Raw genomic sequence first — 14151 nt, 5'->3', positions numbered from 1 at the left:
CTCTGATAGCCATGAGGGGCCTGGGCTTCCTAAAATCCACCACCAGCTCCTTGGTTTTGCTGGTGTTCAGTTGTAGGTGGTTTGAGTCGCACCATTTAACAAAGTCCTTGATTAGGTTCCTATACTCCTCCTCCTTCCCACTCCTGATGCAGCCCACGATAGCACTGTCGTCACCGAACTTTCGAGCATGGCAGGACTCCGAGTTGTAATGGAAGTCCGATGTATATAGGCTGAACAGGACCAACTGTTCAGCCAACTGGCACCTGTCTAGGGCTTTTGGCTGGCTTGTGTCCATCACTGGAGAATACGTTGTGGCTCCCTGTGACCGTGTATTTGTAAAGCTCTTTAGGAACACACCTTTTCGTTTTTTTTTATTTTGCTAGAACTTTTTTTTTAATATATTGCATTTCCAATTTCTTTGAAGGCAAAAATGTCTTTGCAAGCTATTGGCATTTACATTTTGATCGAATTCCTCATGTAAGCACAGCCACAGACTCATCGAATGCAACTTATCTCCAATCAATAAGGAGGCTGACAGGGAGAGAACAGCTGAAGGGCAGATGGGGGGATCACTCTGGATATTTCCAGAACCGCAGAAAGCCACCGCTGGAAGTCACCCAGCATCCCCCTCTCTTGTGCAACAGCTTTGGGGAATTTGACTACACGTTTAAGGATTTTATCTTCTAAGGCTGTCTGTTCCTATGAAAAAATGAAATATCTCCACACAGCACCAAAAGGCATATCACTTTGGTTTTAATTAGCCCAGAGATGGCATACTGAATTGTACTAATCATGATCATGTGTAGTCCAGGATAGGATCTAATAGCACAAACTAATATTCCATTATGCTTAGACTAAGTGAATGGCACACTGGTCTAGGATTTGCGGTGACTGAGGGAGGTGGCACATCCGGGCCCACAGGTACCGACTAAGGTGGCTGATCAGATGCTGTGGACTGTGCCACTGGGACACTCAGGGTCCCGACAAGGACCAAGAAAGAAAAAGAAGGAAGAACATTTGTGATTTTTACCTTTACAACTGTTTGTTAGATTAGGAACACCCTGGGAACTCTTTTATGGATTATTTCTTTATTAAACAATGTATAGCACTACTTTGCACATTTTTGGAATGCACGTTATATTCTCTGTTGCTGTTTTTGACGAGTAAGCCTGACACTTGTTTACTCTCTTGTCCTGGTCCATTCCCTGGTTTTGAATATCAAACCCATAGGAAGAGGGCAGTGCCAGGAGTGCAGGCACATGGGGCATCACACTCTGACAAATATGAGGGAAACATTTTGGAAGTGTGTGTCTGTGTATGTTAGAGCGAGAGAATACATGTTTATCTTAACCTGTATGAACAAAATGTTTGCACTATTTTACAAAACAAAAACCTAAAGAAGGAAAACACCTTTTTTGTTTTTTGATTAAATGCAAAAAAAAATACAATAGGTATGGATTACACTTTTTTGACATATTTATTACTAGGGGGCTTCGCTCGCCAACCCCCCTACATGCGCTACACGCCAGCAACTTTGTGTCTCTGCCACTCGCGTATGTGGAGTTCACTTTCACCAAACAGAAAAACTTTTAATTCTCACGGTAGGCCTCTTCATTGGGTAGAAACACTACTTTTCTCTGATGGCAACATAAATTAGACGATTTACAAGTCTCCGACTTAAACTTTAAAGCCAAACAACATCTACATACTTCTATCATATCACCTATGTCCATATATTCAATCTCTTTTCACTTTTACCTTTTTGTCAAAATCGCATTGAATTTTGATTCCGTGTTTGGAATTACATCGTGACAACGCAACGTATAACTGCTCGTGAGTGAATATCGTTTCTTTCTCTCTACACGAACTGTGTCTGACAATAGCATTCACACAAATAAGAAATGATTGAACCGTGTGCGTGGTTGTAAATGTTTTGGATGTGGGCAGGACTTTTCTAAATCTCTTTGCATAAGCTCATGTCTCATGGGGCTTGAAATTTTCTCTCATGGGATTTCACTTTCATCAAACAACAAATCTTTTAATTCTCGCAGATAGGCCTCTTCATTGGGAAGAAACACTACTTTTCCGTGATGGCAACACGAATTAGACGATCTACAAGTCTACGACTTAAAGTTTAAAATTCGAACAATATATTCAATCTCTTTTCACTGTTCCGTTATTTAACCGAGTAATAATTTCCGTTTGTTTGCGCTAATGCGATTTTTACTGTCATTTTTTTGAGACTTTCGAATTTTTGTACTTCCATTATCTCTAACCTGCTCTACATGTGTATCGCTCCAACATTTTTGAATTCTTTAAGACGTTCTACTTTGTCATCTACTCTTTGTCTTTTATTTCCGGCCCCGGGACATGAAAGTGTCTCTCTGAGAAAGTCAAGTCTCGTCTCTCTTCCCAAGATTTTTTTATTATAATAGAGAGATATACACTGTGGCTAATAATCCATACACATATATGACATCTTTTACACCAAGTGCCACAAAAATCTATGAACAAATATGTGTTGCTTCAAAACCTTTTGTCTAAAATATTTATTACTGCAAAAAAAAAAAACATCTGCAAGAGCTTTGTGTGTCACATTATATTAAATAAAAGCAACCCAGTTCGGAGAAATTGTATAATTGTTGGGCTATATGCTGTATCATATATCAGCAAAGTGCTTAAAAAGCCTTTTTTTCCTTATAAAGCCTACATTATCCAGAAAGTGAAAACCGAGAGAGTCAGGTTTAAAGACTCCATTCTGACGCACTCACATTACTACACAAACTCACAATACAGTTATGGTGGCTATTGTAGCACTTTATAACATAACAAGTTTGTCAGTTTCCTACTTTTGGCCCACATGTTTAATTTTTTCATAGCATTGCTGGAGTTCTGTAAGGAAAACTGTGCAATAGTTCACACTGCATTTCAATATTTATGAATATCAATATTAGTTTACTTCAATGATATTTGGAAACTAGTTAAAAGCTATCCCACTACTGTGAAGCTGCTGTTACAGCTGGTTGTTATGTCCAGAACTGAACTCTGTGTTTCTTTTAGAAAATTAACTATGTACAAAACGCTCTTAAACACAAGGGGGCAGGATGGGAATAAGAGGGAGTGGTGAACTGGGGGTTGGTGGGAAGAATAAAGAAAGAATAAAAATTAAGAAGAATGTTTTGGCAAAACCAGTGTCTAACAAGATTTTTTTTTGTCTGGATACAACACTGGTATTCATATTTTTTCATATGTCCACCTTAATAAAAGGATAAGTGTCTGTCCATGTGCCATCCAGATGTTATATCTCTGTTATTCCAAAAAATGGCACATCACAAGCATTTTTAGTAATAAAATGCATTGCATATGTCATTCCAACAGATGGCGCATCACAAATATTTACACTGCTTTTAGGAATCTCATACCAAACAGCATATAACAGAGTGATATGCATTGTATGATGCACTCCAAATGTTAATGGCTCTACGTTGATTACTTAGATTTCAGCCCATCATAGATGGGTAGCACAGCTAGCTACAGAATAAAAGCACAATATTTTTCATTTGAGTAATGTAAATACTTTTAATTAAAAACAACTGTTCAGTTAATAGAATTCTGCTTGGCATTGTTTAAATTTTTAATTATTCATTTAAAGATTTTCTTTTAAATAAAAGAGAATATGTTGAATAGGGTTTCTGTTTTTGCCACAGTGTTAAATGGGTATTGAGGTTTGTGAAATTTTACCAGTTTTGGTATTGATGACGAGAATTTTGGCATTGCGACATCCACATTTGAAAGTATTGTTAGGGTTGCTGCTGAGTATAAAAAGAAAATAATGTCATTGTTTTTATATCTTTATAATTCAGATTTTCCTTTTTAAGTTTAGGAGTTTGTTGTTCACAAAGGAAAAAAGAAAAAGGGCAAGAGCAAGGGCGAGAGATACAGCATTATAGCTGCGAGATTGCTTATAAATCAAGTGGTGATTGAGAATGTGAAGTGAACTCCTCCATACCACACTACCACACTAAAACCTCATTGAGATTCTTCTTGTAGATCTCTTTGGAGCAATGTGATACCCCACAGTGAGTTTGTCTGCTTCATTGCCAGTGGGGAGGAAGTCATTTTATTGTTTTCTTAGGTGCAGGTGATATTAGTTTTCTGAAAAAATGGGAAGAATTGCAGTCCGGATAGCACCTTTTGACTAATCTGACATTTTGCTCTCTAGTGGCAGTCATGACTATAACCAATAAGAAAACCATTTCCTTTAGGAGACTGAAGCAGAATGATTACGAGAAGATGGCTGTCAAAGCCCTACTGTCTACCCACAGTACGGTCTCTAGTGCTATATGCGAATAAAAAGTTTGTAACATTTGTGCAAAATGTACCCTCAACCAGCCAGCGCTCCTCTCTGAAGAAGTAACAACTGGGACCAGCTCTGCTAATTCACCTCATAATTCTGAGCACTTCATCATGTCACCTCTTTGTCTCTTACTTTACTTAAACTGGAAAGATTTGCCTCCTTCAAGTCTTGCCTCATAACTAATAGCTCGCATTGCTGAAATCAGTCTAATTGATCATCTCTGCACTCTCTCTGGTTTCGCTATGCATTTTGTTTTTCAAGACCGAAAAAGACATTGAAATGCTAAAAGGGCTGTTATTAAATTTGTTTGTTCAAACATACTTTTACATTTACTTTTTTGGCTGATGCCTTTATCCAAGGCGACTTAAATTTATGATGCAACTGATTACATTTCTCTGTTGATTTGCCAGGTCATGTGACTTGCTCAGGTCACACAGTGGTGTCATTAGCAGGATTTGAACCCACAACCTCAGCGTTTACAGTCCAAAGCCTTAACCACTACACCACACTGCCTGACGTTTGGGTGGGTTGAGGTGCAGGAGAGATGGTGCATTAGGTTGTAGTGGGGCTACATAATAATAGATATTTTTTTGTGTCTGTACTGAGTTGTGTTTTAGTTTTCGTCGTCCCGTTTACTATCATGTCAGTGAGTGTAAGTAAATGTTGTCCCCGTAAGTCAAACGGAGAAAGATGATGAAGGGAGACTGCAACCCCCGAGATGGAAATTTCCTGTTTTCTTAACCAATTACATCCAGGACATTCAGTTTTTAAATGAGAGGAGCGGAAAAGAAGAGAGAGGCGAGGAGAGAGAAAGAGAAAGGTGAGGAGAGAGAAAGAGAAAGGTGAGGAGAGAGAAAGGAGGTCGACAGAAGAAAGGAGCCGCTTTACGCCTTCATTATCTAACTCATCACTTCCATTCATTGTGCAATTTCACTGCTTGCTTTTTAAGTATTCGGATCATCATCACGACAACCAGTGCAGAGAAACCTCCGGAGTTTGGATTCCTATCAGCAATTGCCGAGGACTTACACAGTGAAGTCGGTTTGTATTTCGGAAAGAAGCAAAATATCACTTCAGCCAGTATTCCAATTATCGCTGGACTTTATTAGCTTTGGACTCATTTATCACATACATTTCAACTGCCGTTTATCATTAATCTGTGTTTGTGTTCCGTGTTTATTCATTTAATGTTTAGGGGCAAGGGAGGGTTTTTGTAAGTACATGTGACAAAAAAAAAAGTGACCACCAAAAAAAAAGGTCACACACTCTGATATTTCGTTGGACCGCCTTTAGCTTTGATTACGACACGCATTCGCTGTGGCATTGCTTCAATAAGCTTCTGCAATGTTTAGTTCCATCCAGAGTTGCATTAATTTTTCACCAAGATCTTGCATTGATGATGGTAGAGTCTGAACGCTGCGCAAAGCCTTCTCCAGCACATCCCAAAGATTCTCAACTCTGGAACAGGGTAAATCTGGACTCATCAGACCACATGACCTTCTTCCATTGCTCCAGAGTCCAATCTTTATGCTCCCTAGCAAATTGAAGCCTTTTTTTCCGGTTTGCCTCACTGATTAGTGGTTTTCTTACGGCTACACAGCTGTTCAGTCCCAATCCCTTGAGTTCCCTTCTCATTGTGCGTGTGGAAATGCTCTTACTTTCACTATTAAACATAGACCTGAGTTCTACTGTTGTTTTTCTTCGATTTGATTTCACCAAATGTTTAAGTGATCGCCGATCACGATCATTCAGGATTTTTTTCTGGCCACATTTCTTCCTCGAAGACGATGGGTCCCCACTATCCTTCCAGTTTTTAATAATGCGTTGGAAAGTTCATAACCCAATTTTAGTAGTTTCTGCAATCTCCTTAGATGTTTTCTCTGCTTGATGCATGCCAGTGATTTGACCCTTCTCAAACAGACTAACATCTTTTCCACGACCACAAGATGTGTCTTTCGACATGGTTGTTTAAGAAATGAGAAGCAACTCATTGCACCAGTTGGGGTTAAATAACTTGTTGCCAGCTGAAAGATAATCGCCCATGCAGTAATTATCCAATAGGAAGCTCGTACCTGTTTGCTTAGTTAAATCCAGGTGGCGACTTTTTTTTGGCCAGGCAGTGTAATTATTCACTGGTGTCTTTGGGATAGTGGTGAATTGTGTGCACATATATAGTATTGAGTATTTGTCGGCCCTCATGTGTGTGTGTATATATATATAGATTTATCCACTGTCAATATATCTTGTAAGAAAGGCGCTATATTGCGTCTGACTCGGCACAGACTTGATACAGGAGGCACATATAAAAATAAAGACTTTTATTTTTCTTCAGCTGGAGGGCATGTCTTCCCCGTAATCCCTCCAGCCACAACACAGTACCAAGCACTAAACACTGAGTCACCGCACTCCTCTCTCTTTCACCACCACTCCTCCACAGCTTTGTCCTCCTTCCACCCGACTCTGGCCGCTGAGTGGTGGTCACTGGCTTCCTTTTAGTGGGTACCCAGAAGTGCTCCAGGTGTTTCATTGCCGATATCCGGCTGCACTTCCAGGTAAGGCGAAACCAGTGTCCAAAAGGGGCCAGCCGCTCCTATTGTTGCAGTATCCCCTGGCGGTACCTGCGGAACTCCACAGGGCTGCACAGAACTCCAACCCCCATGAAGCCCTGGGAGAGTCCGAGGCATTGCTGCAACCCAGGGAGGCTGCCATCTAGCGTCCAGGGGGAGATACTGGGCTTCTCACCCCTGTCCCCCTGGCAGATGTGGTGAAGGGACGTCCCGGCCAGGCATGGGCCCCGGCCATCCGTCACAATCTGCACTTGATTTTACATTGCTGACTTGTAGTGCCTGTTATTTTGTTGTTTGGGGGAAAAATGGCTGTTTGTAAGGAGTACAGCTTGTTATTAGCTTGAGAATCCTCAGGTTAGCCAAGGCAATAGTCTTGGTAGTGTTTGCCAGTCTGGGTAAAGGGGTCAGCTGTTACAAGTTTTTTTGGGAGGTATTAAAAGAAATGTCTATAAATAGACAGACTTCAGACACGTTAGTTGAAAGAGCCTTTCACGAAAACCAAAATGTAATTTAAAAACCGCAGTCATAGTCAAAGCAATGCTGTTACTACGCTAAGCTTTTGCTCCATTTTGTTTTCTTGTTGGGTTACCCTAATGATAAGCTATCACGGCTCGTTATTTTTTATCTATAAAGGTGTTTTGGTATCACGCTTTGCATTGCTGTTATCTCCCTTGGGTAACACTGGGCATCATTGCAAGGAACAACAAGGTGGTACCCACCTCAAAAAAAAAAAAAAAAACATAAAATAAAAATGTCCAATAACAAAATAATAACCTGCCTGGTGCCCTGTGCTAGCTGGGATATTCTCCAGTACCACGACCCTGCTCTGGATAAAGTGGGTTTGAAAAATGACACGACATAACAACAATGTGAATTTCCCATTGGGATTAATAAAGTATCTATCTATCTATCTATCTATCTATCTATCTATCTATCTATCTATCTATCTATCTATCTATCTATCTATCTATCTATCTATCTATCTATCTATCTATCTATCTATCTATCTATCTATCTATCTATCTATCTATCTATCTACTCACAGTAATAATTCCCAAAAGTGACACAAAATGAACCAGAACTTGCTTTAGTGAGCAAAAGCAAAATGTGTTTTAATGAGATCCTCACAGTCAGGCTGATCCTTCACGTTAGTCCACTCGTTTTTCTCACTCAGTATCACATATATACAGTAAATGTTTTATATTGTATTTTTAACATTACAATCATTTTCATTACAAGATCATTTATTGGTCAAGAGATGCCTTATCTACCAAACAGTCATAACAGCCAATAACAGATGCATTATGGGATACAAAGCCATCTTTGACAGATTAAACATTTGAGAGTGAAGCTGCAAATTCCCCAACCTTAATACTGTCAAAGGAATGATATTGTAATAAAGATGAAACCCATCATGTAAATCCCTCTGACTTGGTATATATTACACTTCTTATGTAATCTGATTTTACTAGCATGCCAATGAATTTTATCTGGATTTCCACATAACAATAATATGATTTCTATTTAAATAATCTGTAGAATTATTGAATTTCAACTTCAAAACGCAGAAGGTAATAACTAAGGATTACAAAGAGGATTCGCATTTATGTATGTGCCAAAAAATTCTATTACAAGTTAATCATCTGACGACAAGAGGATAAAATAAAGCAAAAACCTGAAGAGATGTGCATTATAATAATGATTTTTTGATGGGGAGCTCAAGACGTTCCAGGCAGTATTACATTTTCTTGTATGAGATGCCCGCTACGAGCCACTTAAACAGCCACTAACTCTCTGCTTTGTTCAGTTCTCCATCCTCGGCACTCTGAGCATATTCGGCAGCACTTCCGCCTTTCCTCTTGGATAGCCTTTGCAGTGTTTAACTTTCCACATCACTTATTACAGTCTAATCAAAGCAAAAACAATTCCGCAACATTCAAAATGCAAACAGTATCACTGAGTAATGTTTACAATGTGGATAATCAAAACTGGATGTTTCCATATCATTTACTTTGACTCCCCTCTGGAGCGATTTCATTGAGTTTTTGCCACATTGATATTTAGACCTTCAAAGACTTAATCAGACAGGCAAATAAAAAAGATTACTTACGAAAGAGTTCTCTCCAGTCGACTGCCAGGAGAACCAATAACCTCTCCTAAAGTGCAAAATGTCTGTCCGAGAAAATCCTGCAATCCCAATCAATGAAATATGTTAGGAAATGTGCATTTATCACATGTAACACAAGCAAATTTTAAATAAAAATGAACTTTTTGCATAAAATATCTGGTGAATGGATTTTTCAATCCTGTGCATTTCCAGCCCAGCTATCTGATGTGATTCCGTTTCAATTTTGATTGGAGCTCCACTAGTGTAGCTGCTAGATGGTTTCTTCACCTTTTTTTTGGATGAGGGACATTTGGACAAATAAAGATTGCTGCACTAAATGATCTGAGGGGAACAAGTCCTTTTCTCCGTGCCAGGGGGTACAAGGAATAATCTGCAAAGCTGATCATCAATCACAAAGCAGTACTTTACTCAAGAATGACATGTTTTTAAAGGTTCAACAACAAAACAAATCCTGTATAATGGTTTCAGATTGGGCCTTAACTCATGTATGCTTCTGGAGCATAGTGGCCTCAATTGTGAAATAGAAGAACACCAAAATCACCAAGATCCTTCAAAGAGTTGGGCGCTGAGGCAAACTCAGTAACCGGACAAGCAGCACCTTGGTCAAGGAGGTGACCAAGAACCCAATGGTAACTCTAACAGAGCTTCAGAAGTCCTCTGTTAAGATGGGAGAACCTGTCAAAAGGATGACCATCACAGCAACTTTCCGTCAATCAGGCATACACAGGAGCCTGGTGTTTGCTAAATGGCATTTAAAGGACTTTGAGAGCATGAGGAAAAAGATTCTTCTGTCTGATGGGTCAAAAATAGAACTCTTTCGGCAAAACTCTGAGCACTGGTCATCTCCTGCCTAAAACCATCCATATGGTAAAGCATTGTGGTGCCTGCATCACGTTGTGGGAGTTCTTCTCCCTGTCAAGGACAGGGAGACTGGTCAGACATGAGAGAAAAGATGGACATTGTGCACACCTTCATATATAAGGACCCCCAATTCACAATGCATGTTAGGACAGAAACCAAGTCCAAAGAGCTCTCTATAGACCTTCACAATCAAATCACAGTAAGGTATGGATCAGAGTGAGGGTATAAAGATATTTGTAAAACCTTTAGTGTTCCAAGAAGCACAGTGGCCTCAATAATTGTGAAATTTAATCATGCTGGGACCAAAAAGACCCTTTGATTAAAACTCAGAAACTAGGCAAGCAACACCTTTGTAGCAGTGCTACTTTAAGTTAAAACTACATTTCCCAGCAGTCCCTGTAGAGGCTCTGGTTGGTCTTCTGTCTAGGGTGCAGGGTCTGTTGGGGTCAAAGGGGGTCATAGTGGCTCTTAATAGGAGGGCAGGTGTACAAAGAAAGGGAGGTGTTTTTTGTTGTATTCTGTGTTCTGTGTACCTATCTGGCTGCCTTCTGTTGATTTACCGTACTTAGTCGTTGTGTCCTGGATTGTTTCGTTGTTGGGGTGGATCATCTGCTGTCTACCTATGTTCTGAGGACTGATAGTGGATTCATGGCTTTCCTGCAAGAAAAGGAGCACTCCTCAACCATCCACACATCTTCACCTTTACAGTGTCTACTGGTAGGACTATTTTTTCATTCTCTTTCAACGTACAGATTGCTGGACTTACTATCGTCATCATTTCATTACATCTGGTGCCGTTTTCTATGGATTTTGCTGTGGGGGTTGTTTGTGTTTATGTATTTAATGTAATATCGCCGTAGGGGTACTGTGGTGGTATTGTTTTCATTTAATTTCATTATATTCTTTAATTGTTGTTTGATCCCAGTGTGCATTATTTTGTCTCTGTTTGTGAGTGTGTGCGAGTCGGGCCATGGCTGGGAGTGTCCCTGGGATCTCCTCTATAAAAAAAAATAAATCACCATCTTCTTGACAGTGTGAATCTTAATGGCACCGGACTGCTACATCTTGGCCAAGGATGTGACCCAAAAGCCAATGGTAATTCTAACAGAGCTTCAGAAGTCCTATGTTGAAATGGGAGAACCTGTTGGAAGGATGACCATCTCCGAATCTCTCCATCAATCAATTATAGTAGAGTGACTAAACGGAAGATTGGAGTTTGTCAAAAGGCATTTGACCGACTTGGGAGCATGAAGAAAAAAATTCTCCTGTCTGATGAGACAAAATGGAACTCTTTGGGCAAAACTCTAAACACTATGACTGACCATCACCTGCCTAATTTCATCTCTATGAGGAAGCATGGTGATGGCAGCATTAGGCTACGGGGGTGCTTCTCAGTGTTAGATACAGGGAAACTCGTCAGAACTGAGGAAAGGATGAACTCAAATATAGTGAGGTCCTTGAAGAAAACCTGCTCCAGAGTGTACACGACCTCAGACTGGGGTGACAGTTCACCTTTCAGCATGACAATCACCTGAAGTATACAGCCAAGACAATATTGGAGTGGCTTCGGTACAGGTCTGACTGTCATTGATCAGCTCAGCCAAAGCCTGGACTTAAACTCCACAAAAACATCTATGGAGAGACATGAAGATGGCAGTTTATAGACACTTCCCATCCAATCTAATGGACGTTGAGAAGATCTGCCAGGAAAAATGGAATTAACTGTCCGAGTCATGTAGAGACTTATCCAAGAAGACTTGAAGCTGTAATTACTGCCAAAAGGACTTCTACAAAGTACTGAATTTGGGGTCTGAATACTTATATGAATGAGAGAATTTCAATTTTTGATTTTTAATAAATCTACAAACTCTCTGAGGCTAGGGATCTGCACTGGCAATCGGAAGGTTGCCGGTTCGAATCCCGTAAATGCCAATAGGGACTCTGCTCTGTTGGGCCCTTCAGCAAGGTCCTTAACCTACAATTGCTGAGCGCTTTGAGTAGTGAGAAAAGCGCTATATAAATGCAAAGAATTATTATTATTATTAAAGATATGTTTTTACTTTGTCATTATGGGCTTTTGAGCGCAGATTTATGGTCAGGTCAAGTCAGGTTGGGAGCATGCACTAGTACAGTGTGTTGCTGCACCCACCACACAACGTAACAGCTCGGGATCCCAGTTGGCAACCCCCAAGGCAGATACGTGATCTAGGCCCACCTTCCAGAAATAACAATCTACCTGCTGCAGCCAGGTGTTACATGGGTGTCCCCTTGGCCTGGTCCAGCCACTCAGGTCCTCAACATTGAGGATCCTGCGAGCCGGATCACCCGCTGGGAATGGCCATAGTGCTGTAACTGCTGCTCCCTTAAAATTCAGGTAATGTGCCTCATTCAGGACTCCATGAGCAACCGCTCGTTTGACACAAAGTCAAGCCAGCGATACCCAAGGATTCTATGAAGAGACACAGTACCGAAGGAGTCCAGTCTTCATCTCAGGTCACTGGATAGTGTTCATGTCTCACAACCATATAGCAAGACAGAGTGAACCAGGACTCTAATGACTTGGACCTTCATTCTCAGGTGGGATTGCTGTCTTGATTTTGAGTCAAATCCCTCATAGCGATGACTCACTAGATGACAATGACCGATGTGTAACTGAGCAGTACTACAGCTATCAAAATTCTGTTCCTGCACTGTTGCAGTTTCAGGCAATAATGTATGACACAGAATTGAAGCCACTTAACAGCTACCATCACTACAATTATGACAACTTTGAAAATATCAAGAAGAGGGTGATTAAAGCAAACACTGCCACCTCACACAGTTCTTGATTGTGCTAGGTGACATTGTGATCCCCCCATTCTCTCCAAATCTATCTATTGACTTCATAGGAAGAGTCACCAGTGGCATGAATGTCGCTGCCGAGGTAAGTAAACCTCATGATGAGGTTGATAGATGGGCAAAAAATTAAATCTACCACTCAGGAAAGTGTGCTGAAGGTGAAGGGGTGTAAATACTTTCTGAATCCAATGTATGTCACTGGGATATCAACCTGACATCAACAGACTTACTTAGGTTGATTTTCAATGAAACAAGCAAATGTAGCTTGAAATACATATTCCGTGCAAATAAATAAGTTGGCAATTGTTACGCTCATAAACCACCACAAGAGGGCAATGCAATGAGTGTCTATGAGTGTCAAGAAAGACTTGACAATAAGTTTGTCAGTTGCATGAACAATTTGTTTAGCTTGATAAGAGCTGATGGTCAGCCTGACATATCCTTTTATATACACAGACAATGGTATGTGCTGGTGAAAACAGTTGAGGAAGACTTTAATTCTCATTGTGAAAGATCTAGGTGGCCAAGGAAAACAGCAGCATGGGGAAACTGGCAGTCACAACATCTACAGCATGTCCACCATCCACAGACATGTGATGGCACCCAAAAAAGTCCTATGCTGCGACAGTGAACCATTAATCCAATGACTTCTTGTCCATTACACTTCTGAAAGTGACTGCTCGCTATCGCCAACTCTGTCTGGACTGGTGTTCACTTAAGAAGTCTGAACTGCTTGTGGTCTAACATCTTGATATCTGCACAAGTTACAGTATCTGCTCCTTTGCTGACACGGGAGCAACAATAGAAACCATTGTTGAACAACATAGCAACAGAACCATGGCTGTCATGATGTGTGGCTCTATAAACCTACTTTCATGTTCATTACCTCTTCTGCTTGTTAAAGATACTTTGACTATGCCAAGATATGCTTAGAAAATCATCATATGGATTTGTTGTAACTTTTCACTGTAGGCCTGCTGGGTGCTGTATTTGAAGATTGAAATCCACGATTATACATGGCTGCTTTGGTGTGTCCCTAGACAAAGCAAGCAAGAGATGATTACAATTCACTCCAAGCCATCCATGGGCCATTGACTCCCTGGAGGAGTGTTTGCAAAGTGCTTTGTGTCACAGGTCATCACTGAGCACCTGAATCATTTATATCATGAAACACACCATTTACTGAATACCAATGTTCTAACATTTTATTCTTGTTCTAAACAAACTCATTTATGCTTTCTTGTGATTTTATAATCCTTTCAAACTTGCACGTCCTCTGCTGTCTTTATTGTTTTTTATGCACGAGGGTGAGTCAAAAATTATCCGCATTCTGACTGCAGAATTTATTTTCAGAAAAGATAGATACATTGTTTTTTGATATAATCTCCCCTATTTTCAAT

General features: G+C 40.3%; 1 protein-coding gene across 1 annotated transcript in view; it reads right to left on the bottom strand.

The window, feature by feature from the left end:
• Positions 1 to 14151, bottom strand: part of cpne9 (copine family member IX) — a 737722-nt gene that overhangs the window by 486095 nt on the left and 237476 nt on the right. The window contains exon 7 of the mRNA XM_028824197.2: positions 9035 to 9111. Within this exon, the coding sequence (XP_028680030.1) occupies positions 9035 to 9111 (77 nt within the window). The remainder of the gene's footprint in view (positions 1 to 9034; positions 9112 to 14151) is intronic.

Source organism: Erpetoichthys calabaricus, chromosome 18 (genome assembly GCF_900747795.2).
Source record: "Erpetoichthys calabaricus chromosome 18, fErpCal1.3, whole genome shotgun sequence".
Lineage (NCBI taxonomy): Eukaryota > Metazoa > Chordata > Cladistia > Polypteriformes > Polypteridae > Erpetoichthys > Erpetoichthys calabaricus.
This window is presented reverse-complemented; position numbering and strand designations above follow the sequence as displayed.